The 23,001-nt window shown below is 38.9% G+C and overlaps 1 protein-coding gene across 7 annotated transcripts in view; it reads left to right on the forward strand.

Annotated features, from left to right (window-relative positions):
• dbnlb (drebrin-like b) overlaps positions 1–13,108 on the forward strand; it is a 33,451-nt gene extending 20,343 nt beyond the window's left edge. For 2 of the 7 annotated variants that reach the window (XM_017696306.2, XM_017696307.2), the window contains 5 exons: positions 4,133–4,225; positions 7,032–7,103; positions 7,608–7,702; positions 9,125–9,200; positions 11,731–13,108. In XM_017696306.2, coding sequence (XP_017551795.1) covers positions 4,133–4,225; positions 7,032–7,103; positions 7,608–7,702; positions 9,125–9,200; positions 11,731–11,867 — 473 coding nt within the window. In that variant the 3' untranslated portion in view covers positions 11,868–13,108. The remainder of the gene's footprint in view (positions 1–4,132; positions 4,226–7,031; positions 7,104–7,607; positions 7,703–9,124; positions 9,201–11,730) is intronic. The other 5 variants (XM_017696308.2, XM_037536107.1, XM_037536108.1 and 2 more) reach the window with 3 other exon arrangements.
• Positions 13,109–23,001: the final 9,893 nt, after the last annotated feature.

Raw genomic sequence — 23,001 nt, forward strand, 5'->3', positions numbered from 1 at the left:
ACTTGTGGGGACTTGTTCTGAACCCAAACAGACTACTTTAACCCTGAGAAGTCACTGGTATTGCTTTTGGCTTGACCATTTTACTCAATACAATTAGTGTAATATATAAAAATATAAACACTATTGAAGTTTCAAACTGTACCATTCACTCTTCACTCCATACAGTCCATTTTTGGGAACTAAACAACAAAAACAGCTTGATTTTTGAATTCATTTTTTGGTGTGATATAATGAAAACCAACACCTTCACATTTAGCCCTGCCCACTAATTCTTCAGTATAAGAGGTGTTTCAGCCTGGACTGCCTTTTAAATCAGTCACAATACATAGCCAAAAGGAACAGGGCTCACAAAGCACAGCCTTAAATGGCCAGGACCTACTTTTCCAAATGTTTATTACTCATTTCTATAACCTAGGAAAGTCTGCAAGGTAGTTGCTGAATAATAAGCCTTTGAATGTAGTAGGTCTTCGATTTTAAGACGTTAACACTGAGGGATATAAAGAGATTGAAAAATAGTTATGTGAAATTTTTAGTACATAAACACACAAAAGCATAAGTAGTGTAAACGTTTGTAGGGCCTTTTAATTAGTTCTTATTCGTGGCTCATTGAGTGTGTATACATGCTTTTAGTAATCAGAACTGCAGAAAATCTGATTTTGTCAGTAATCTGATCAACACGTTTACATGCTCCTAAGTAATCAGATAATGTGAAACTCCAGCTTTACATGAGTCAGACAGTCATCGGATTTCTGCTTTGCAAACAGCCAATAAACTGACAGAAGAAGATGTAACATAAACGTACTGTAAAACTCGAACTTCATGCTGCAGCTTTTTTTTTTTGCGCCACTTTACCTGAAAATATTGAACATACATTGAACATACATCATCTAGAAGATGAAGAATATTTAAATCCTTCAATCCTTGTGCTTATTTCTGGCACTGCCGTCATTCTCATGCATGTGCACACTGAGAAATTTTACATGCACTGAGAAATCTGATTACTGAGCTTAAGTCCAGCTCTCTCTATCCGATTTCTTAATTGGATTTCTAGACCAGGGAATGGTGTTTACATGACCCTTTGAATAATCTCATATCTGCAGAAATCCGATTATGATGGGATTATTAAGTGCATGTAAAGGCACTCATTCAGACTAGTGGTGAAATAGTCAAAAGTGTGATTTTTTTGAAGTTTAATTTTGTGGATAGTCAATTTTTCCCATGTTTTAGTCATTATTTAACATCTAAGCAAACAGAAATGAGACCAAACCATGATGCAATTAAATATGTAAGTATGTAATTTGAATTGAATAGTATAACAAAACTGCAACTGTACACCTTTAAGGGTTAAACACAAGGGGGGGCTGTTTAAACAACTTTAAAGTAAATGCACTCACACCTAAAAAGGGCATCTGTTAGAGGCATCGCAGAACACTGCTCATACGCTGTTATTTTGCATGTTGCTATGTTAGTGAAGATATTTTTTGAATCTCAAGAGGTTCCATTAGTAGATACACAAACCCACACAGCAGTTTGTGTTAAGCATGCATATATCTGACGTGGAATCACTGAAGCGTCCTGGTCAGATACGATCTGTCCCACTATATTAAAAGGAGGCATTTATTTCAGTAGTGTTTCATTTGCATGTGGTGTTAGGTGGTGGTGGTTGGGGTGGGGGGGTGTATGTGTGGTTGAAGTACGAAGTTCATTCCAGTTTGCAGCACAAGTCCAAACAAGCTGAAGGAGCTTTGTTACCTGCTATAGTTACAGTTACTCACCAAGGATAGGGATTCATACACTTTATCTAATACAGATACAGACTTACAGTGAGTCTGAGTTAAAGATGTCGGTTCCACTTATGTGGGATTTGCAGTTTCTTATGTGGAAATAATGTTTAGCATTAGTTTCGCTGAACTGCTGTTTCTCTGGAACATTTTTAACACGGCTATGTTTGGGTGCCCTGGACCTGACATATTGAGGTACCACCATAAGTGGGATACGTAGATAAAGTAGCCTATGAACAGCTTATAAATTGGGCTTTACAAGAGCACTTGATTGAAGGGGGGGAGGGGCAAGAGAATACCATTGTCATAATATAGCATCACTTAGAGGGGAATTCTACTAATTTTACAAAATGCATTATGCTCTTGTTGAGATGTAAACAAAGTCATTCAAAGTGGTTTAATATGATGTAGTTCATTGTAGGGAGACTTACCAACTCTGATTTATTTACAGTGGTGGTGATTTCTACAACACAAATACAACCACGTCAACCTACATGGGTCTTCTAATTTTATATGTAATATTAATGATGGTAAAATAGTGAGAAATCTTGTAGCCATTCGTAAACATTTTGTGTGATGGCTTCCAGTGAGGCAGCTTTTAGAGGCTCCCATCACCGCCACTGTGAACAGTCCTGTTTTGCCAAGTTTCTCTACAACATCAAACCACTCTGAATGACTCTGTTTACATTTTAAACGTTTAATTATGCAGAATTGTTGGACATTGAATTCTCTTTAAAGGTGTTGGACATACTGGACATTCTAACTGGGATTTTACATTTACATTTACAGCATTTAGCAGACGCTCTTATCCAGAGCGACGTACAAGAAGTGCTTTGTCTATCTAGAGAAAGTATCTTTGCTAGTTAACAATAGGTTAGAGAGAAAGATGGTCCTGAGCTCAGATACTGCTAAGAAACAAAAAGTCACTGTAGATCCCCAGAAAAAAGGAACAGAGTTGAACACAGAACTGTGTACAATACAATACTGTGCAATACAATGCAATACAGTAAACTACAATACACAGTGCAACACAATAAAATACAATATATAAGTGCAGCACGATATAATGCAAACTATACTTAATTTTTATACTATTAGTGGTGCCAATGGTAGTGCTATGGTAATGGGTATGTGTAGACAAACAATTCACAATAGCTGTAGAAAATTCTGTAAGGGGAAATAAAATGCTGTAGTAAAGGTACAGATCTTCAACACCACTGTCTCAAACCTTCCCTCACAGGATTGGCTGAAGTCGCCACATCCCTTGTACATTTGACCCCTAGCTACCATACAAAATTTTGTATTAGTGAATTCTGTATGACGTATTAAGTTCAAAACAGTACAAAAACAGTGTTTGAAGTTTTACCTTATGACCTTGATTGTTTTTAGTGAATATATGCTCATTCCAATCCAAAGTTGGGACAGGAGCATGTTTACCACTGTGTTGCATGACCTTTCCTTATAACCACACTTCATTGTAGGATTAAAGACATCATTTTATTCCGTTTTTTTTTGGCCATTACTCCATTGAACCAGTCTTCAGCAGTGCAACCATACAGGGCCTTCAATGCCTAATTTTGAACTTTATTATACAGCACGGTTTGAGTGGGCGACAGGTCTGGATTACAGGCAGCTCAGCCCAGCACACGCACTCTAATTACGCATGCTGTTTAAAATAAGCATGGGTGTGGGTGTTAATGGTGCCTTCACAGATGTGCATACCATGGGCACTGATGCACCTGCCTTCGAACTTTACACAGGTAATTATCTGGACAGTCTTATTTGCCCCAGAGAAAATGATGTCCATTATTTCCTTAAACAATCTGAAAGGTTGACTCATCAAACCACAGTACCATGTCGTGATATTCATCACAGAAGCATGCTGGTTTTTAATGCAACGAATGTTGGTAAGTTTATAAGGTAAACTTTAAGGTGAAAGTCTTGTCTTTGTACGGTTTTTGTCTCAATACAGGTCAAAGCAGATTCATAAATCCGTGCTTTCGTTTGTTTGAAATTGAGGTTTGTGTAACAGGTTTAGATCAGACTTTGTTTGAGTTTCACAAGCTCTGAGCCACACCTCTTTTTTGGAACATTTTAAAAAGGTATTTCTCCAAAAAAACCAACAGAAAAACGAACGTGCCGAACATTGTAAACATGCCACCACCGCAGCGTTACGGTTATCACAGCAGCCCTGTTTACCTCTGCCTACTGTTGGGTGAAGTACTGTTTCTCTCTGTCTCTCTATGTTGTTACTAAACCTCACTCAACCCTCATTTTGTCCAATTATGTATGACGCCCTTGTCAATTGTCGGTTTGGAGATCTTTTCATTCTTGGTGTCTTTGTGTCTCAGGGCGGTTGAAAAGCCCTTTTCTGTCTAAGCAGCCTTGTGAGCCCGAGCCTTCTCGCTCTCCTGTGCGCCAGATTTCACCTGTACCAGCCGCAGGTACACACTTGCACACTAACATACACACACATCGAGCACACATCCAAACACAGCACACTTTGTAAAGCTGAGAGAGCTCTTAGTTTAAAAAAAACAAAAACAAAACTTGACCTACATCAAATAAGATTTTATCTGTTCAGTAAATCTGCGGTGATTACTCAGCAGTTTGCATTATACTGTATATTTTTACAGACGCCTGTATTAATATACATTTTCTTTACTGCATAATGTTTATATTTTTATAGTTGTATGCGAAAGTTTGGGCGCTAGTTGACCTGGAGTGTTCAAACCTTTGCATATGACTGTAAAAGGCAGTGACAGCTCTGATTTAATATTGTTTTGACCCTGCCAGCATTGAGTATAGAAATATTCCCGAATGCATTAAATATACAGTAATAATGTAGGTGAATTAGCTCTCTCAGCATTTACACATGAGCAGTTAATTGGCATGACCCACAATTACATATCACAGTGTTCTTTGTGTGCAGTGTGAGGAATGTAGCCTGTGTGGAGTGTCTTTTTTTTCATCATAGAACGCATCATACTTTCCATCTCCACACACATACACTCGCTCCCTCTCTCTCTCTCTCACTCTCTCACTCCCTCTCGCTCTCTCTCACTCTCTCGCTCTCTCTCCCTCTCCCTCTCCCTGGCTTCTGCTTTTCTATGAGCCAAATCATAACTGCGCTTCCACCCACATAAACATATAGATTGGTGAACATGTTGGTAAGTTACTTCAAAAAAGTAATCCATTACAAATTACTGATTACATACAAGCCAACTCGTTGCCTTTCATCCACCAATTTGAGTGTCGTTTCATGTACTTTGTGTAGATTTGAAGGGTTTTTTATTTTCCATAATTCTGAGGGAGAACTCCTCCACTCCCACAAACTCAGCATGGCAGCAGATTACAGTCTTTATTTAGCCAACCCACAGATAGTATTACTTTCTATAAGCCAGTCAAAAGTGAGATAGCAGGTGGGCAAAAACGTCATATAAAACTATCGTTATTAGCAAACAGGACAATCTGCTTCTGTTTAGTTTTTGTCTGTGTAATTAATGAGAACATCTCAGAATTACATCACAAATAGTAATCATCAGGGTCCAAGCACTACGCACCATTTTAAAGCCAGCAGAACACAAAGGACGGGCAGCGTTTTAGAACAGGCTTGATTTGTAACAGGTATGGGGTACTACAAGAAGATGTCTGCCAAATTTCGTAAACCTTCTACTCTTGGCCTTCGTGTAGAAAGCCACAGATTTTAACTTACAAACCAGAAAACAGTACAACATTTGGACATGACTTGATATGATTTGCATAGATTTGAGATCAGTGAACTAAATACTTCCACAGCAGTTAGCCTGTATGTCAGTTTTCTCTGGCAGGCTCCACTACAGGGCATTGGTTTCTGAACCTCTCACTTTTTTTTACTACTCAAGCTGTAATAGGATTACTGTACTCATTACGTATCGGAAAAGAAAAATCTTACCATTCTTTCCTTTTAGGTTACTCTCTAAAACCCACACAAATCTGTTTCAACTGGAAAGTACAAGGGAAAACCCAACAGTCCTTTCAGAGCTTTATGTAGAAAGAAATCGCCAACCAGAGTAAACGGCATTCAAAAGGCAGGTCACTGTCCCTGCACCGGAACAACGTACAGCCAGTTATGCTTGATTAAAATTAGGAAAATCTTACTAGCCAGTAATATAAAGCTTAAGGAGCTGTTACTGGTCTAGTTGAGGTTGGGCTTCTCTCTTTATCACTGGGATCTTCATCAGTTTCATATTAGTGTGATAAGATGCTTTGACAAATTAAGTTTGAGTCACACAGTCTATATAGAGGACATTTGATGGAAGGTCACTGTGTGTAATTAATATTGTTCTCTTGCAATACGTGACCAATGCATGCTGATTCATTATCCCCATTCGTTTCAATGAGGAATATAGAAAAATCGATCATGAGACTGGGTCACCAAGCCACAACCCCTTTTTCTGCTGCACGGTGTAGCTGAGTGAGAGCATTTAGCCTCGGAGTTGAGTAAAAAAATAACAAACACAGAATATTTTAACTACACAAGTAATACTTTGCAAAAATATTTGACCAAGGAGTTAAAAAAGAGCTATAAACCCATTAATAAGTGCTATGGATCGAAAGAGTTTTTAAAAAACAGCTGACGTAATGAAAAGTGTTATTTCTCTAATAAAGGTGATATTAATCACAATATAGCTTTGGTCTTTCTTCTAGGTGTAACGCTCACTCCCAGCAAAGTGTATTGTAGTTAAAAAAAGAGTAGCCTATATGAGTAGAGAATTTATTTGAAATGTATTTGAAATCCATTTATTTCTTCAGGCGTCCTGGATTGTAGACAGACACAGTGACAGAGACATAAGAATAATGCAAGTGACGTAATTTTTATGAAGTCAGTAATTGTAATGCGATTGCCCAACACTGATTGATTAAAAAACAAATTATTTACAATATGTTACATTTTTATATGGGCCCGAACACTTCATACACAACACCATATATGCAAAAAAAAATCAGAGTAAATCTAAAAAGGAAAGCGTGTGATGGGTGTTGATCACCAGGCCCATCTGTGCGGCCTTTACTTTGCGAGTGTTGTGAGTTTACAGGGCTGCGTATGTTTGCGTGAAAGAGAAAGTGGATTTGTTTGCTTTGCACAATCTCCTGCTGGGCGGAGTGCACCCTGACGCAGAGGCCTGACCGCCGAGTCCACAAACCTGAGTGAAAACAGTGTGTGATTCCATGCATGCGTGTGTGTGTGTGTGTGTGTGTTGTGAGTAGAGCCCAAAGTTGAGGAGCCTCCAGCATCTGAGTATGAGGAACCGGAGACAGAAGAGGACGCAGAGTATGAAGGTGGGACACACAGACGCACTGCCTGACAACAGCCATTCAAGCTCCATTCGCTTCTGCCATTACGTCCTCATTGTGTCTCCTCATACATCAGTAACAACTGCTGAGGCGCCACCTTGTGGACAAAAGACAACAGTGCAGAATAATTGACTAAGTGTCTCTCTTTTTGTTTTCTCTCTTCCTTCATTCCCTTTCTTCTCTGTTATCTCATTCCCTTTTTTGTGTACTTCTCTCTTCCTATGTTGTTTTTCTTTCTCCTCTCACTGTTATTTTCACTATTTGCCACTTCTCTTTCCCTCAATTTGCTTATTTTCTCATTTTTCTCTTCCTGTTTTCTCTGTTCCCTCGCTTTCGTTCTGTTTCTCTTCTTTCTCTTCTCTCCCTTTCTCTGTATATTTCTCGCTCACGCTCCATTTGCCTTTTTTTCTCTTTCTATGTGTTTCTCTGTTTATTCTTTCCCTCCTCCTATTTTTCTTTTTGTCCCCTCTCCCTTTCTCTCTCTTTCAGATGTGGTCAGTGCTCAGTATAACTCTCATGTTGAGCAGCAGTCGCACTGTGAAGCAGTAACTGAGCCGGACAACATTTACGAGGAGCCGCCGCAGGTCCAGCAAACGCAACCAGCACACATACACATTCACTCCAGCTCTCTAGTCTTCAACTACATCAGTACATGAGTTTTCATATTCATTCTAGGGGCAGATTTACTGGCATGGTGCAGCGTCTCATACCTTGTTATTGGCATTAGAAAGTGGCTGTCACGATTAACTGAAGGCGCGTTGGCTCTGTTTAGACAAAGGGGCAGCGCTGTTCTTTTGCATACTGATATGTAAACAGCACAGAGCTGAGAGGACACCCACCACAGTCCAATCATACAGTTCCCACTCGAGCAGGAAACTTGCCAAACAGTGATATTACAATTTCTCACAAATTGTAAATGCACCAAAAAATCATCAAATGACAGTCAAAATATTTACTGTCTCATTTTTAAAATTCATTGTCAAAATATTTCATTTTCTCAAAATAACGTCATGTCATTTTGATTTAGTCGGTCAAAATGATGTCGAGACAGTTTCAAAGTAACGAGTTACTACTGGAACCAGAATCTGAGAATAAAAACCTTTTTGGCTGCATCCTAAACTGCACATTTCTGTGCTTCACATACAACATTGAATGCAGTTCAAATGGTGGTGCACTATTTTTTTTTTTTTTTTTTTTTTTTTTTTTTTTTTTTTTTTACACTGTTTAGTGGTGTAGTATGTAGGTTGGAACGCAGCCTGGTGGAAACAGCATTGGGGTCAGACTCGTGGTCATATTGCGCTGCTCATATGTTGATTAAGAAGTGCTAAGTGCTGGTAGACTCAGTATTTACCGCCTGTTTTAGTAAATCTGGCCACTTTTGGTCACATGGGGTCACTGAGTTCTAACAAAACAATGGCTGTTAGCCGTTGATCCAAATTTTCATCACCTTAGGCCTCAGATCAAGTTCTGTTAAACATTTAGTTGCTGAACATGGGTAGCTTAATATGTATTAATGTGTGCAAATGCCTCAGTGGTATGACACCACAGAGAAACATGCATATGTGGTTGGTAAAAGCATTTGTCAGAAAACAAGCAGTTGAAGCCACCAAAATCAGAAATTCTTAGAAAGTACACGTCCTTGTAAAAGCTATTTAATTTAATCTGTTACTCTGCTCACAGTTCGGCTTTGCCTAAAATCAAAAGCGACCAGAACTGTGTGTGATTTGCAAAAATCAGTGACAACAGAAGTACACAGGAGCTAATCAGTACACCTCCTGTATCTGCTAGTATACAGTAGTACAGTATATTTGGTATATTCAAAGTATACTCAAGTACTCCAGTACTAAGCTTGGCTGATAAACAGTTCCAACTCACATGAAAACGACGCATTAGTAAACACTCTGTGAAGCGTGTGATGAATACCATGTTGATGTAGTAGAGGTGTTGCGTTTTTTGTAATACTGCATTGTGAGGACATTCAGCAGATGAACGGGTTTCTTTTTTAGGCGGAGCAGCCGAACATGTATGAGGATGCAGGCGATCGCGGCACCTGTGCTCGAGCGCTTTACGACTACCAGGCTGGTGAGTATCACAGCAAATAGAGCTGTATAGCAAGGTGATGTTTGAGTGCCTTACTGAAGTGTAAAGCCAGTCGTGTTGCAGTGATTTGCCACGGTTAAGGTGTTGTTAGGCACTACAAAGCACACTTAAAGGTGTAAACAATAAGTGGTTTGATGCAAAATGCTTCATTCATTCTTCATGTCTAAAGTGTGTCTCTGAAAGCTGCAACACAGAAAGGTATTACATGAAATAGTTATGAATACATTGCCTGATGTCTGAGAATTTGTTTTGGGATTGCTTTGATGATGGATGTTGGTCCAAAACATGTTTTTTTAAAATATATTCCTGGCAGAGATTTACAAAGCAAAGTAGTTCCCAAAGAAAATAATTTTTCCCCCCAGATTTATGACTATTATACCTTTATGGTACATGTATTAAGACATGTAGGTTCACTGCTTGTTTTGGATGGTAAATAAAATGGCTAGATTTGTGTTGTGGACTTCTGGTTCTTATCACCACCACTGCATACAGTAAGTAATTAGTCGGTAAGTTTCCCTACAGTTAACCATTTCACATCAAACCATTCTGAACTGAGCTGAAATATGCAAATTTGTTGAGAATCAGCGGAATTCCCCTTTAAAATCAGAGTAATTTGTTCAATACATTTACAGGCGCTCAACGTTCACCACTACTGTTGCATAGCAACATGCAAATAAACTCACCAAAGAAGCAGCATGTGCTGTAAATTCAAACTTCTTGCCACAGTATTTTTTAACATAGTCAGTTTACTGGTAAATAAATGATCCATCATACGTTCATTTGTTGATGTTGCATGGTTGTTTTTTTTATCTTCACTACGCAGCCATGTTTTGTGATTTTTGCTGACCACAATGCTTGATTTTGCAGCAGCTTTTGTGAAATGTTTTGAAGTGGTTGAAAAATAGAAATTAGAGAAGATTGAGTCTAAATGGGGGGTGGGCTATATGAAAAAGACATCACAGTACTGGAAGACATTTTCACAATATGCCATATACATCATACAGTTCAATTCAGTTGAAACAATGATCAGTTGTAACCGGCAAAAACTCCAGTAGTGCAACCCAAAATTGATTACAATGATTTTTATTCAACATTTCATATATTGCACTGCAGTACAAAGTGATCAGTATTCTTTAAGTACTGACAAAAGCCACAATATTCTGAATAAAAGCATTTAGTGACATAATTTATCATGAAAATGAATAAATAGCTTAAGTCAAAAGGTAAAATTATGTGTATCTCTTTGCTCTGTCTTTAGCTGGAATGTTTGTGGGTAAATGTGACCTGTTGTTATCCATGTTTTTACACTCACAAGCGAGACTTTTGATGTAACGTGGTTAAGAACCGCCTACTGGGACATTTGACGTTTGACTGACACGCAAAAAAAAACCCTTTTAATGGACGTTACGCTGTGAACTTCACAAACGTTTTTCATTCAGTTCTATACTTTTCCGAAAGTCTTGGTCACAGCACATAGTCAGTGGCTCACAAAAGACATGGAACAGTTTTCACACGAACAGGCAGTCAAAATGGAACTGACAACCTCGAAAGCCGTGGCCAGCTTAGCATAATTATCACACACTGAGACTGCAGGTTCCCACGTCGCATAGAAGCTGCATGCTTCATTTTGAAAGCGTTACGTGTTTAAAGCAGTAATAATGATCCGATTGGGCAAAATTGTGGCTGCCAGATACTGCAAAGATTGGTTGAATTAGTGTGGATTTTTGTTTAATTAATATTTCGTTGGCCACTATTCTTTATGTAGATTTGTCTGCACACGTACATAGACACAGAAAAACAAAAGAAACTAGATACAATAAAATACACACAGGCTGCATCCAGTTGCATAAAAAGTGAATTCTGGCCTTAATTTTCCTTTTAACTTAATGAGCTGCATTAAATGTTTAAATGGTTAAAATGGAGAAAATCTGTAATTATGAACTGAAGCTCAGACCCTAATTTTAAGTATTTGACAGTTGCAAGATGTAGATATAAAGATTTTCCAGCTTTAAGCTCTTAAGATAAATGATAGACATTTTTATCAAGCGACTTCCTGTTTTTTTCAGTGTATTTAATCGATATTTTGAAGTCACAGGAATGATAATTACAGTAATTGAGAAAAAAAGGTTTTCAAAATGGATTAACGTTCAGCAGAAGGTGATTACATTGGCTAAAATGTTAAAACAATATCACACAACTCTGAAAACACTTATTTTGGACCGGTAACGGTCTTCATAGAGGTCAGGAGCTGGAATTGAAGCGACTCGGTTTAAATGCTAATCTTACAGCAGTGCTTTCACTCTGACCAGCTGGAGTACGTTTTTGTGTAATGGAAGAATAAAGCAAAATATGAAAGGGCATATATGACTAAGCTCTTGGTCACTGCAGCTGTACAGAACTGCTTGATATAAGTTACGATAAGAAAAGGTGTGAACTACGTGGCTTATTAAACGGCTTCATCTTCCAAGTTAGAAATGTGCTCCATGTTTAATTCTGTGTTTTTCCTCCGTAGCTGATGACACGGAGATCTCTTTTGACCCAGATGACATTATTACCGGCATAGAAATGATCGATGAAGGCTGGTGGCGAGGTTACGGTCCTGATGGCCATTTTGGAATGTTTCCAGCCAATTACGTCGAGCTCATGTAACAACAGCGGATCCCTCAAACACATCCGGACAACATCGACTTGACCCACCCACGCAGTGTTTTCATAGGGGGGTCAGGGATGAGTCAATTATAGTAGATTGGATAGACTTAAATCATGGACCACTGAAAGAGACGTTCCTCCTGGAACCGGGGGGAGGCATTTGAACTCTCAGTTAAAGATATTCCATGACTTAATGTTGTTGTTTTTTTTTTGTTTTTTTTTTTTCATTTCAAGATATTAAAGATTTAGCAGACATTACCTAAAAATGTAAGAATCCACACTGGCCCAAAAGAAAACTCCAAAAAGAGGACCCAAGAACATTTTTTATTGTGTGTATATGCAGTAAACTGTTCATGGCTAATCATTTCCACCTTGAACATTCCATGGAGCAAAATTAGCACTTGTGTCTTCAACACGTTTTTTTTGCGTTTCCCAATCTTTCTGGAAGCATTCCTGTCTGCGCAGTTGAGATTTTCAGGTTTTATTGACGTAGTGTACCTTAAAGCAGCGTGACTGATGATTTGGAGCAGAGAGGTTTGGTGCTGCCACCACCTACAGAATCATTATGGTCCTGTTTTTTGCCTTGTTTTTCTGCCTTTTCTGCCTCTCCAAGGCGCCTGAGCTGAAATGCCACAAGTGTTTCGATCTGAACACAGATGCTTTGCTGTGCTGTGGTGTGAAATGTGCGGCTGGATTTGGATTATTTCAGTTTGGTGCGATGATATGTGGCAGGAATTTTAGAAACCTAGGGAACAATATGAGTAATCTGTTATCTTACTGTGTTTCTAAGCATTTCAGAGGACTTCTTGAGGACCTCAGTGCTGTAGCCTTCCTGCCAATTAAAAAAAAACTGTGATTTTCTTTATTTTTTTGTCTAAGTTTCAGGGAACCATAACTCTGTTGTTCTTCCTCTGCCTTTGGGTCCAAAAGGAAGGCTGCCCTCAACATTGCTTATTTTCAGATTGAGACACGACAGATTTAGACTCAATTCTGCCATATTTTTGCACAGCTTTTGAGAACAAACACACACACAGGCAACAACGAGCTGCCAGGGCTGTGCCAATAGGAGGGTAACTGAGTGATTAGGCTGTAATTTTACATTAGCTTACGTGGACAGAATTAAATCTGCCTGCCAGCAGGAGCCCAGTTCTTAAAGCAGATCATTGTGAATAGCTTAAATCAGTGTGTGGAAAATTGTAACTTTAATTAGAAATATCAAATAAAGGAACTTAAACGAGAAAGCAGTGTGTGTGTTTTTTTTTTTTTTGGTTTTCTGCCTCATTTATGTCTCAAAAGATAAGAGTATGTTCAGTGGAAAAAATTAAGTTGCAAAGATAAAAATCAATAGATTATTTCACGCAGAGGTGTGACTCCCACTGATATTTCAGCGTGTGAACTAACAGCGTTTGAAAACATGCTACGTTACAGAATGTGAAAAAACTTGAAATGGCAAAAAAACCTTTACAAAGAACTTTACAAAGTGGGCAGTTAATTTAGGAAAAAATAAAAAACCTCTTAAAATGGAAAAACAAGCTACAAATGGACAGTTATAAAAGATAGAAAAAAACTTTACATCTTTATACAGTTAAAATAAATATGAAACTTTACATGGTAAATACAAAAACATGCAATTATAAAAAAACATGGTTCTTTCAATTGTCAGAAAACTATAAAAACTTTACAAAAAACCCTTCAAAATGGCACAAACATTTTACAAAAACTTCATAAAATGGCAAAAAAGCTAAATAGACTACATGGGCAAAAACAAACAAACAAAAAGCTGCTCAAAAAAGGTTCAAAAATACAAAAGGGGGGGGGGGGGGGCAGGGCAGGACAGGACCCAGAGAATGTAAAAAGAACAAAACGGCTATTTCATTTCTGAACCTGGAGAGAGGTGAGCAGAAACAATCATGAATACAGGAAGTCTGACTATTTGAGGTTGTCTCAAACACGAATTTCGATGGTTTTGAATATTAATTGAGGTTGTCTCAAACAAGAATTTCGATGGTTTTGAATATTAATAGAAATCGGTGGGAACTGCTCAATGTAGAGATTTGTGTACCAAAAAAATGTCAAATGAGTGTAGTTGGTCCCCAGATGTTTATACAGAGAGACGTGTGGGGGCAGCATACCACTGTGACACACAGCAGTGCTTGTGGTTAGCACATGGGTCAAAACATGACACCAAAACCATTCCGATATTCATGTTTCCTCTGCTACATCATGCTCAATATTCATTTAGCATCTTTAAAAAATCTCAAAAACCAGCCCCATGGTTGTAATCTTGAGTTTCATCTTGAGTTGAGCCGGGTTACTTAAAGGACCCGAGGATGCGGTTCGACTTCTCAATCCTACCATGGGAAGACTACACGCGACTACAATTTCTGGCTCAATTTAAAGGAGAGCTACTCGGCTGTACACTCAGATCAGGCTGTCAAATAGGGTTCTTTGTGTGATTCCACAGAAGAACCACCTTTGGTTCTCTCAAAGCTTTCAACGAATGGTTTTGTAGGAAACTTGTTTGTAATGTATGAGTGTGAAGAACATCTGCACCTTTTAAAGGAAGAACCTTCGCATAATCTGCTTTAAGAGTGTAATTAAATGCATCATGAGTTGTCATGATCCGAGAAAATCGCGTGATATTCCTGGTTATTGTATTTTTATTTCTTTTTTTTAATCAAACATCAGAAACTAGATATCATGCTTTTCTTATAAAAAGGGAGAAATTCTGGGCATGGTTCTCTGGTGAACTATGACCTCAACAGAAACGCTGTGTGTCAAACTCCATTTCCTGGAATAAGAGAAATCAACATGACCGTTTGGGGATTTTTTTGTTTTTTTTGTTTTATCACCCCAAGTTTCACTTTCAGTAGAAAAAACAGATTGTACATTTTCCCCTATCTTCTGAGATTAGAATCATCTTTTTTCTCTCTCATCTGAAATATTGTACAGTCGTCTGCCCATCCTGTCACTCTGTCCAATCTGTTTTCAGTAAATGGTGGAACATTGCTGTGAGGATCTGATTGCATTCAGCCACAAGAACATTAGTGAGGTCAGGTACTGATGTTGGACGATCAGCTCTGCACACTCCCACTCATCCTGACGTTGGCAGATGGAGTTCCATCACTCCACAGATGGCAGTTGCTCCACAGTTCAACGTGGAGCCGTTTCAAGGCGCCCCATTGTGGCAGTGCTTTTCTGTGGAGATTACACAGGGCTGTATCAGCAACTGGTGCGCCTTGAAGTAGGTGGAGCTGAAAGGGTGCCTGTATTCTTCTGGGCATGTGGTGAATATCGCCACATCTATCTTGAAGTCCAATATCCCCTGACTACAGCATAGTTATTCTCACTTCTCTAAAACATGTTCTTCTTTTAGATCACGAGGAAGCTGTAAAGTCAGTGCCGTACGCCGGGGTCATGCTGAAATTTTAGCACAATATAAACTTTATACTGAAAAGGGAACTAAGAAACGTCTTGACGGAAAATATCACTTCACTTCCGCAAAGGCTGAGCAGAACTGCAGGCTTTTCTCGGGTTGGCGTCTGGGGATGGAGATCAGCGGAATTTAGCCCGAGCTCAAGTCCAGCTTAGCTTTCGATTCGCCAAAAGTATGTGTCTCTTCCAAAAGGTTCCATATTTGCGTGCACCCTACATGGGAATATGTGTGTAAGGGAAAAAGCCAGGCCTGTAAATCTAGCAATCTCTATGTTGTACTTAAAGAAATTACCTAACCACACTAACGTTTCAGCTTCAAATCTCAGAAATTGTCTCTGAGCTTTCTGAGAAATGTTGTTGGTTGAGCTGTACACAGAGAAGCGACTGCCTTAGCATGGAATGGAAATATGTTGGTTTGACATGAACAGTCAAAGGAAAACTTTTCTTTGTGGGTAATTCAATCTCTGAACCTAGTCACTCCAAACCACACGTGACGTCTCTCTCTGTGTATGATTAATCTTTCAACTGACATATTTCTTTCAAATCAATATCACATTCTTGTATGTGTTGTAAAACAAAAAAAAACCCACAATTCTGAAATCATGAATAGCAGCAGTAAGCAGAGATAGCATATTCTAAATATACTGCGTCTTTTTTTACTTTAAAGACCCACATCATGGAAAAAAACATTTTTCTCACTCTTTTTTTATTAAGTTTCATGTAGTATGTAAACACTGTTAAAGTTTCAAAATGTATCATTCATTCCTCATTCCATGTAGTCCATATATGGAAACTAAGGCACAGAACAGCCTGCTTTGAATTTACCATTTTCAAATTGAATTGACAGTTTAGCCCCGCCCACTTATGCTGAAGTTATAAGGAGTGTTTCAGCCCTGAATGCTTTTTAAATGAGGCGCAGTAACAAACACAGTCTTTTTAATTTAAAAGGAATGAGGAGAAGATTGTGACTGGTTTTGTTTCATGAAACTATTCAAATGTCAAAATTGGACATTAAAGATAAAAAAATGCAAGTTGTTTTTTTTTTTGTTATCCAGGTTTCAGCAGCAAAAACTTTTCATATCATTGAAAAGAGAAAAACTGCAGGAAATTTTTTCCCCTAACTCTAAAACTGGTTTTTGATTCCGTCACTATGCACCAGTAGGGTCCAAATAATATTAAAAGCTAATGTCATAATCTCCCCTCCCCACCAACACCTCCCATCTCTGAGAGAACGCATTCAGCTGGCATGAGACCCTCCCTGATGCCACATTTCACTCAAAACAAAACAAAAAACATGTCATTCTCTGTGTTCCTAGGCCTAATAAAACTTGTTTAATTGGCTTGGTAACTTGGTAAGTGAACTGTTTTCCATCTACAATATTCATGACTTGTAGTGTTTCTGCATTTTGCATTGAGATTTTGTTGCTAAATTGTGGCTCATAGCTGAAGGAGGCCTTAAGAAATCTGTGAAGATTGTTTCTCTGTTCCCAGGACTGTGAGTCAAATGAAGACTTGCTAGTTTTGACCGGAATGACGATATTTCTGGTTAACTCTTTAACGTCTGTTTTCTGCTGGGCTGGCTGACCTTACCTTTACCACTGCTTCTCTCTCTTTCTCTCTGCCTGAGATGAATAAAAGGGGGATTTCTCTCCTTTTCAGCTCTCTTCTGTCTCATACTGCGTCTGCATGTTCTTCACTGTTCCACTCTGTGACTCACAGAGCATATTTACAACTTCAGAACTCCCTCTTCTTACCCCACTTTAGCAGCCTACTCTACTAGTATGGAAGTCTAGAATCGAGTCAGCCATCGCATATTAGCGCTCAATCCACTCTGGCGTGGCGTGTAATATTTTACCACTGAGCTGAAGATTGTTCACATTTTTTCCACTGTATGTGAGTGAATATGAATTAGGCGCGCTGGGGAAGTACATTTGAGTTGAGCCAGTGTGTTACTGAAATGATGACCATATTGAACGGTTTCGTATGAAACCGTTCAGGGCTGTTTCTGAAGATTCGGGGACCCTCAGGGACATCCTACTTGGGGGGCCCCTGGCCACCCTAATCATTCAATTGTATTCAAGAACAAAAAAGAACATTTACCAATTTTAATCAGGAAAAAAAGGAAATAGTCCCGAGTCACATTCCTCTCTGTACCTTAGTTTTCGTGACAGGCCTCTCTAAGCCCATTCTGACCAAAACAGATCAGAACATGACTGGACAGCTTAGTGACCTGCTGGTATACAAACGCAAAGGCCATTCATTTCATTTACGACCAAAACAGCCATTAAATACAACTCAGCCATTTTACAGTGTCACACACAAAACATACACTGAAAAGAAAATTCATCAGAAACCTCAACAATGAAATAAATATTAGTTTCCATTCTATTTTTCAACACTGTCAAAGTTCAGTTTTCGAAGTTGGTTGCATTTTCTTCTCTCTAAAAGTAGAAAGTAAGTAGTTTTCTGATGATGACACAACTTTTTCTTTCCTGCTTTTTAAAAATGATTTTCTTTGACTTTCTCCTTCATTATGCTTTTATCTAGAGGTTATTGATTTGACAATATTCTACTGTTACCATGATAAATTTTGGTGTTGTGAAATTTTGGTGTTGCTTTTCTGAACATATTGTGGAATTGAACTGAATGAACTTTGTCGTTGCACATTGTACTCGTACACTTGCACAACGAAGTTGAAGTACAGACCCCCACTCTCGGTGCAAAGAAAAAGCAGGAAGAGAAAAATAAAATAAGATAAAAAATTTAAATACTATACAAATTTACACTCAACAAAACGTAAACAAAAAAAAAACAACTGCACGATTGATATCATCTGAACTAAAAACAATGACCAACTATTTTGTTACACAGAGAGCACACTGTACACTGTGAAACAGCACTGAATAAATTAGAATAATTGGTCTTCCACCAAGATGCCAAGTGCTCTCTATTTAGCTGCCTATTTAATATGAGTACATTTAGAGCTGTAGGCTGGGCTTGACATGAAAGGGGGATTTCCAAAATTTCTGCAGAACTGAATCCTTAAAATGAAAAAGTGTGTTTAAAATGAAAAAGTGTTTCACTGTTGTTTAATGAAAAATGCAGAAAAACATACTGACTCAAAATTGTTCCCAGTGGAGGTGATGGGAACCAGACGTTTGTAGCATTTGATGCCTCCAAAAAGTTCCCACTTTCAGGAACATACAACATGAAATGGTTGTAAATATGCTGCACGATGCCTCGGATATTGTTTTATTAGCGTTTTAAGGATTCTGGAATTAAAAATATTTTTTTTTTAAATTCCACTCATGGAGGCCACCTGCAAGGCAAAGTAGTCAACCTATGTAAATTGATGTTTTCAGATTTGCCATCATCAACACTACATATAAGACGCATGTAGGTTTATTGGTGGTTTTGGAGAGTAAAAAGAAAAAAGAAGTGGCTAAATTCGCGATGTAGACATTGTGACCCTTGGTTCCTATCACCACCACTGTAAAGAGATCTGACTCTGTAAGAATGGAGAATTTCACCTCAAACCACCCTGTATGACTTTGTTTGTGATATCAAACAAATTTATTTTGTTTATTTAAAATGTTTAACAACATTTCTCAGATACAACGAATGAACATAAAATAAGAATCAAACGTCCCTCCACCTGAAACCATTTACACTTTTTTCGTATTAAACTTATCTTACGTTTAAAACTTATTATTATGGATTATGGTGCAAAGGCACAATATATATTGTATCGTGAAATACGCGTTGTTACACTCCAAACATTTAGTCAGAAAAACCTGGAAATCATGCAAAAACTCATGACATGGGCATACATTTATACTATGTTATAGTCTGTAATTGTGTTCTGTTGAGTTTAAGGAAACGTTTGCCAAGGTATCAGCTTCACACTACATACTAGTAAGTCAATCGTGAACAGCTGTGAATATGAATATATGTTACAGGTATTTTCATCATTTTTATATCTTAGGCTTGGCTTTACACGGTGAAACTTTTATGCAACTGGCGATTAAAACACGTACTAAACAACACTTTCGGTGAACCAGCAGCTACTTCCATTTGCAGTCTACTACTGCCAATAGCACTTAATACAAACTTAATAAAGCTTGCTGGCTTACATGAGGTATTCTTATGAGGCTGTCAATCTCAGGATGTCAATTCAATGCACAGCACTGTTAGCCTGCAAAATTCCATTTAGACTATACAGTGACCTCATAATTCAAATCACGCCTTGATATTCAGGGGAAAAAGTGTGTGTAGAACAAAAACAGGCTTTAGAACTTGTTGGTTAACCACAGAAGTGATTTTCAAAAACATTAATTTTCTAATCTTAGACCCAGACTCAGAACACGTCTGCATGCTATCAGCGAGCTCCAAGATGACATCACAGCCTCTGTGGTCAGCGGTAATGATTACACAGAGAAAAAACCGAGCAGCTCACACATCAGCAGTTTATCTCTGAGCTGCTTCACGCATGTGGGGCCAGGGATGTTCTGAAAGTATGGTGTGATCTCAGACTGACTAAGACGCAATACCGAAATCTCCCGCACTGAAACCTCCCTCATTTCCATTCCTCTGATATCAGCGCGCACAATTTCACATGTGCGACATTCACCGATTCACTCCACTATTCAGGCCCGTCCACACTGCTGCAGGTTTTGTGATGGCTGTGTGGTAGAAACAGCAGAAAAGCGGCACTTCTTCTGTCTCCCAGCGCGACAGAACGGCGGATGTTTTGTCTAATATTTTCACCCGAGAAACTCCCTTGGTGTGCCTGGCCTCTGGGCTGAGGCCTCTGTTATTCTTTCTGACATTTAAAGGTTAAACTTGGTTAAATGTCAGGGACTATCCGGGCAGGTGGAAGACAAGAGAGAGACAGAGGAAGAGAGATAGGCCCCTCCATAACACAGATCCGAAACTTCAGCAGCCAAAATACCGGCTGCAGTGCACCATCTAGTACACAACGGTCTACCAGCACATCATAACAGCTCCGCAGTTCAAAACACAATGTCATTTTTCTACATAATCAGGATGGGGCTTTTTGTTTTTGAAACCCGGTTTTGAAATGCAGATGCTGTTCGGTTTTAGGTTGGATCTCATACTGCATTAATTCTCTATTAGGCCTTAATCTCCTAATTAAAAAAAAAAAAAAGCAGCAATGCAAATAATTAAAATTACACTGGCTTGCTTAGAAGACGATTTTTATACACTGCTCAAAAAAATAAAGGGAACACTCAAATAACACATCCTAGATCTGAATGAATGAATATTCTCACTGAATACTTTGTTCTGTACAAAGTTGAATGTGCTGACAACAAAATCACACAAAAATCATCAATGGAAATCAAATTTATTAACCAATGGAGGCCTGGATTTGGAGTCACACACAAAATTAAAGTGGAAAAACACGCGACAGGCTGATCCAACTTTGATGTAATGTCCTTAAAACAAGTCAAAATGAGCTCAGTATTGTGTGTGGCCTCCACGTGCCTGTATGACCTCCCTACAACGCCTGGGCATGCTCCTGATGAGGTGGCGGATGGTCTCCTGAGGGATCTCCTCCCAGACCTGGACTACAGCATCCTCCAACTCCTGGACAGTCTGTGGTGCAACGTGGCGTTGGTGGACGGAGCGAGACATGATGTCCCAGATGTGCTCAATCGGATTCAGGTCTGGGGAACGGGCGGGCCAGTCCATAGCTTCAATGCCTTCATCTTGCAGGAACTGCTGACGCACTCCAGCCACATGAGGTCTAGCAATGGTCTCACAAGGGCTCTGAGGGCTCTCCATTACTGACCCACTCAAACCTTCTTGCCACAGCTCGCATTGATGTGCCATCCTGGATGAGCTGCACTACCTGATCCACTTGTGTGGGTTGTAGAGTCCGTCTCCTGCTACCACGAGTGTGAAAACACCACCAACATTCAAAAGTGACCAAAACATCAGCGAGAAAGCAGAAAGGTACTGAGAAGTGGTCTGTGGTCCCCACCTGCAGAACCACTCCTTTATTGAGTGTGTCTTGCTAATCACCAATAATATCCACCTGTTGTCTATTCCATTTGCACAACAGCTGTGAAATTGATTGTCAATCAGTGTTGCTTCCTAAGTGGACAGTTTGATTTCACAGAAGTTTGATTTACTTGGAGTTATATTGTGTTGTTTAAGTGTTCCCTTTATTTTTTTGAGCAGTGTATAACAGAATTTTTCGACATAATTCAATCATTGAGAATTCAGAATGATTTATGAAATAAATGTTTTATTTAACAGGAAATGTGTTCTAAAGAAATACAGTGTCGGAATTAACCAGTGGTAGTGAGAGGAACTAAAGGTCGCAACATCCACAAGGCAAACATTGGCCATTTTATTTACTATCAAAAACCACCGGTAATTCTACAAGCGTCTTCTGAGTTTTATATGTAATGCCGATCATGTTAAAATAGGGGTAGATCTGAAAAAACCTTTGCTGTTTTCTGACTATTTGCCTCACAACTTCCTGCATGTACAACCCCATTTCCAAAAAACTTGGGTTGCTGTGCAAAATGTAAATAAAAACAAAATGCAATGGTATGCAAATTATTTAAACTCTATATTTAATTGAAAATAATACAAAAACAACACATTGAATGTTGAGAAACTGAGAATTTTTTTGTTTATTGAAAAATATTTGCCCATTTTGAATTGGATGCCAACAACACATTCCAAAAAAGTTGGGACAGGGGCAACAAAGATTGTGGAATGCTAAAAAAAACACCTGGTGGTTAATTGGCAACAGGCCAGTAACATGATTGGGTATAAAAAGAGCATCTCAGAGAGGCTGAGTCTTTCAGAAGTAAAGATGAGGAAGAGTTCACTACTCTGTGAAAGACTGCACAAGCAAATAGTGTAACAATGCATGAATAATGTTTCTCAACATAAAATATCAAAGAACTTTTGCTTTTCATTCACAAACAGTACTTACAGGGAAGTGGAAAAGTGTCCTGTGGTCTGACAAATCACCATTTGGAATTTTTTTTGGAAATCATGGACACTGTGTCCTCCAGGCTTAAGACCACCCAAGCCTGTTATCATAGCACAGTTCAAAAGCCAGTATTCATGATAGTATAGGGATGCATTAGTGTACATGGCATGGGTGACGTGCACATCTTTGAAGGCACCATGCAGGCAAAATGCTGAACAATATATACACTATACTGCCAAACCTATTCAGTCAACCATCCAAATAATTCAATTCTGGTGTTCCAGTCACTTCCATGGTCACAGGTGTGTAAAACCAAGCCCCTAGGCCTGCAGACTGCTTCTACAGACATTAGTGAAAGAATGGGTGAAAGTCCAGTCATGAAATTTCCTCTCTACTAAATATTCCACAGTCAACTGTCAGTGGTATTATAACAAAGTGGAAGTGATTGGGAATGACAGCAACTCAGCCATGAAGTGGTCGGCCACGTAAAAATGACAGAGTGGGGTCAGCGGATGCTGAGGCGCATAGTGCGCAGAGGTCACCAACTTTCTGTAGAGTCAGTCACTGCAGACCTCCAAACTTCATGTGGCCTTCAGATTAGCTCAATAACAGTGTAGAGAACTTTATGGAATGGGTTTCCATGGCCGACAGCTGCATCCAAGCCTAAATCACCAAGCGAAATGTAAAGCTTCGAATGCAGTGGTGTAAAGCGCCACCACTGGACTC

The sequence above is a fragment of the Pygocentrus nattereri genome, chromosome 29 (genome assembly GCF_015220715.1).
Source record: "Pygocentrus nattereri isolate fPygNat1 chromosome 29, fPygNat1.pri, whole genome shotgun sequence".
Taxonomy (NCBI): Eukaryota; Metazoa; Chordata; class Actinopteri; order Characiformes; family Serrasalmidae; genus Pygocentrus; species Pygocentrus nattereri.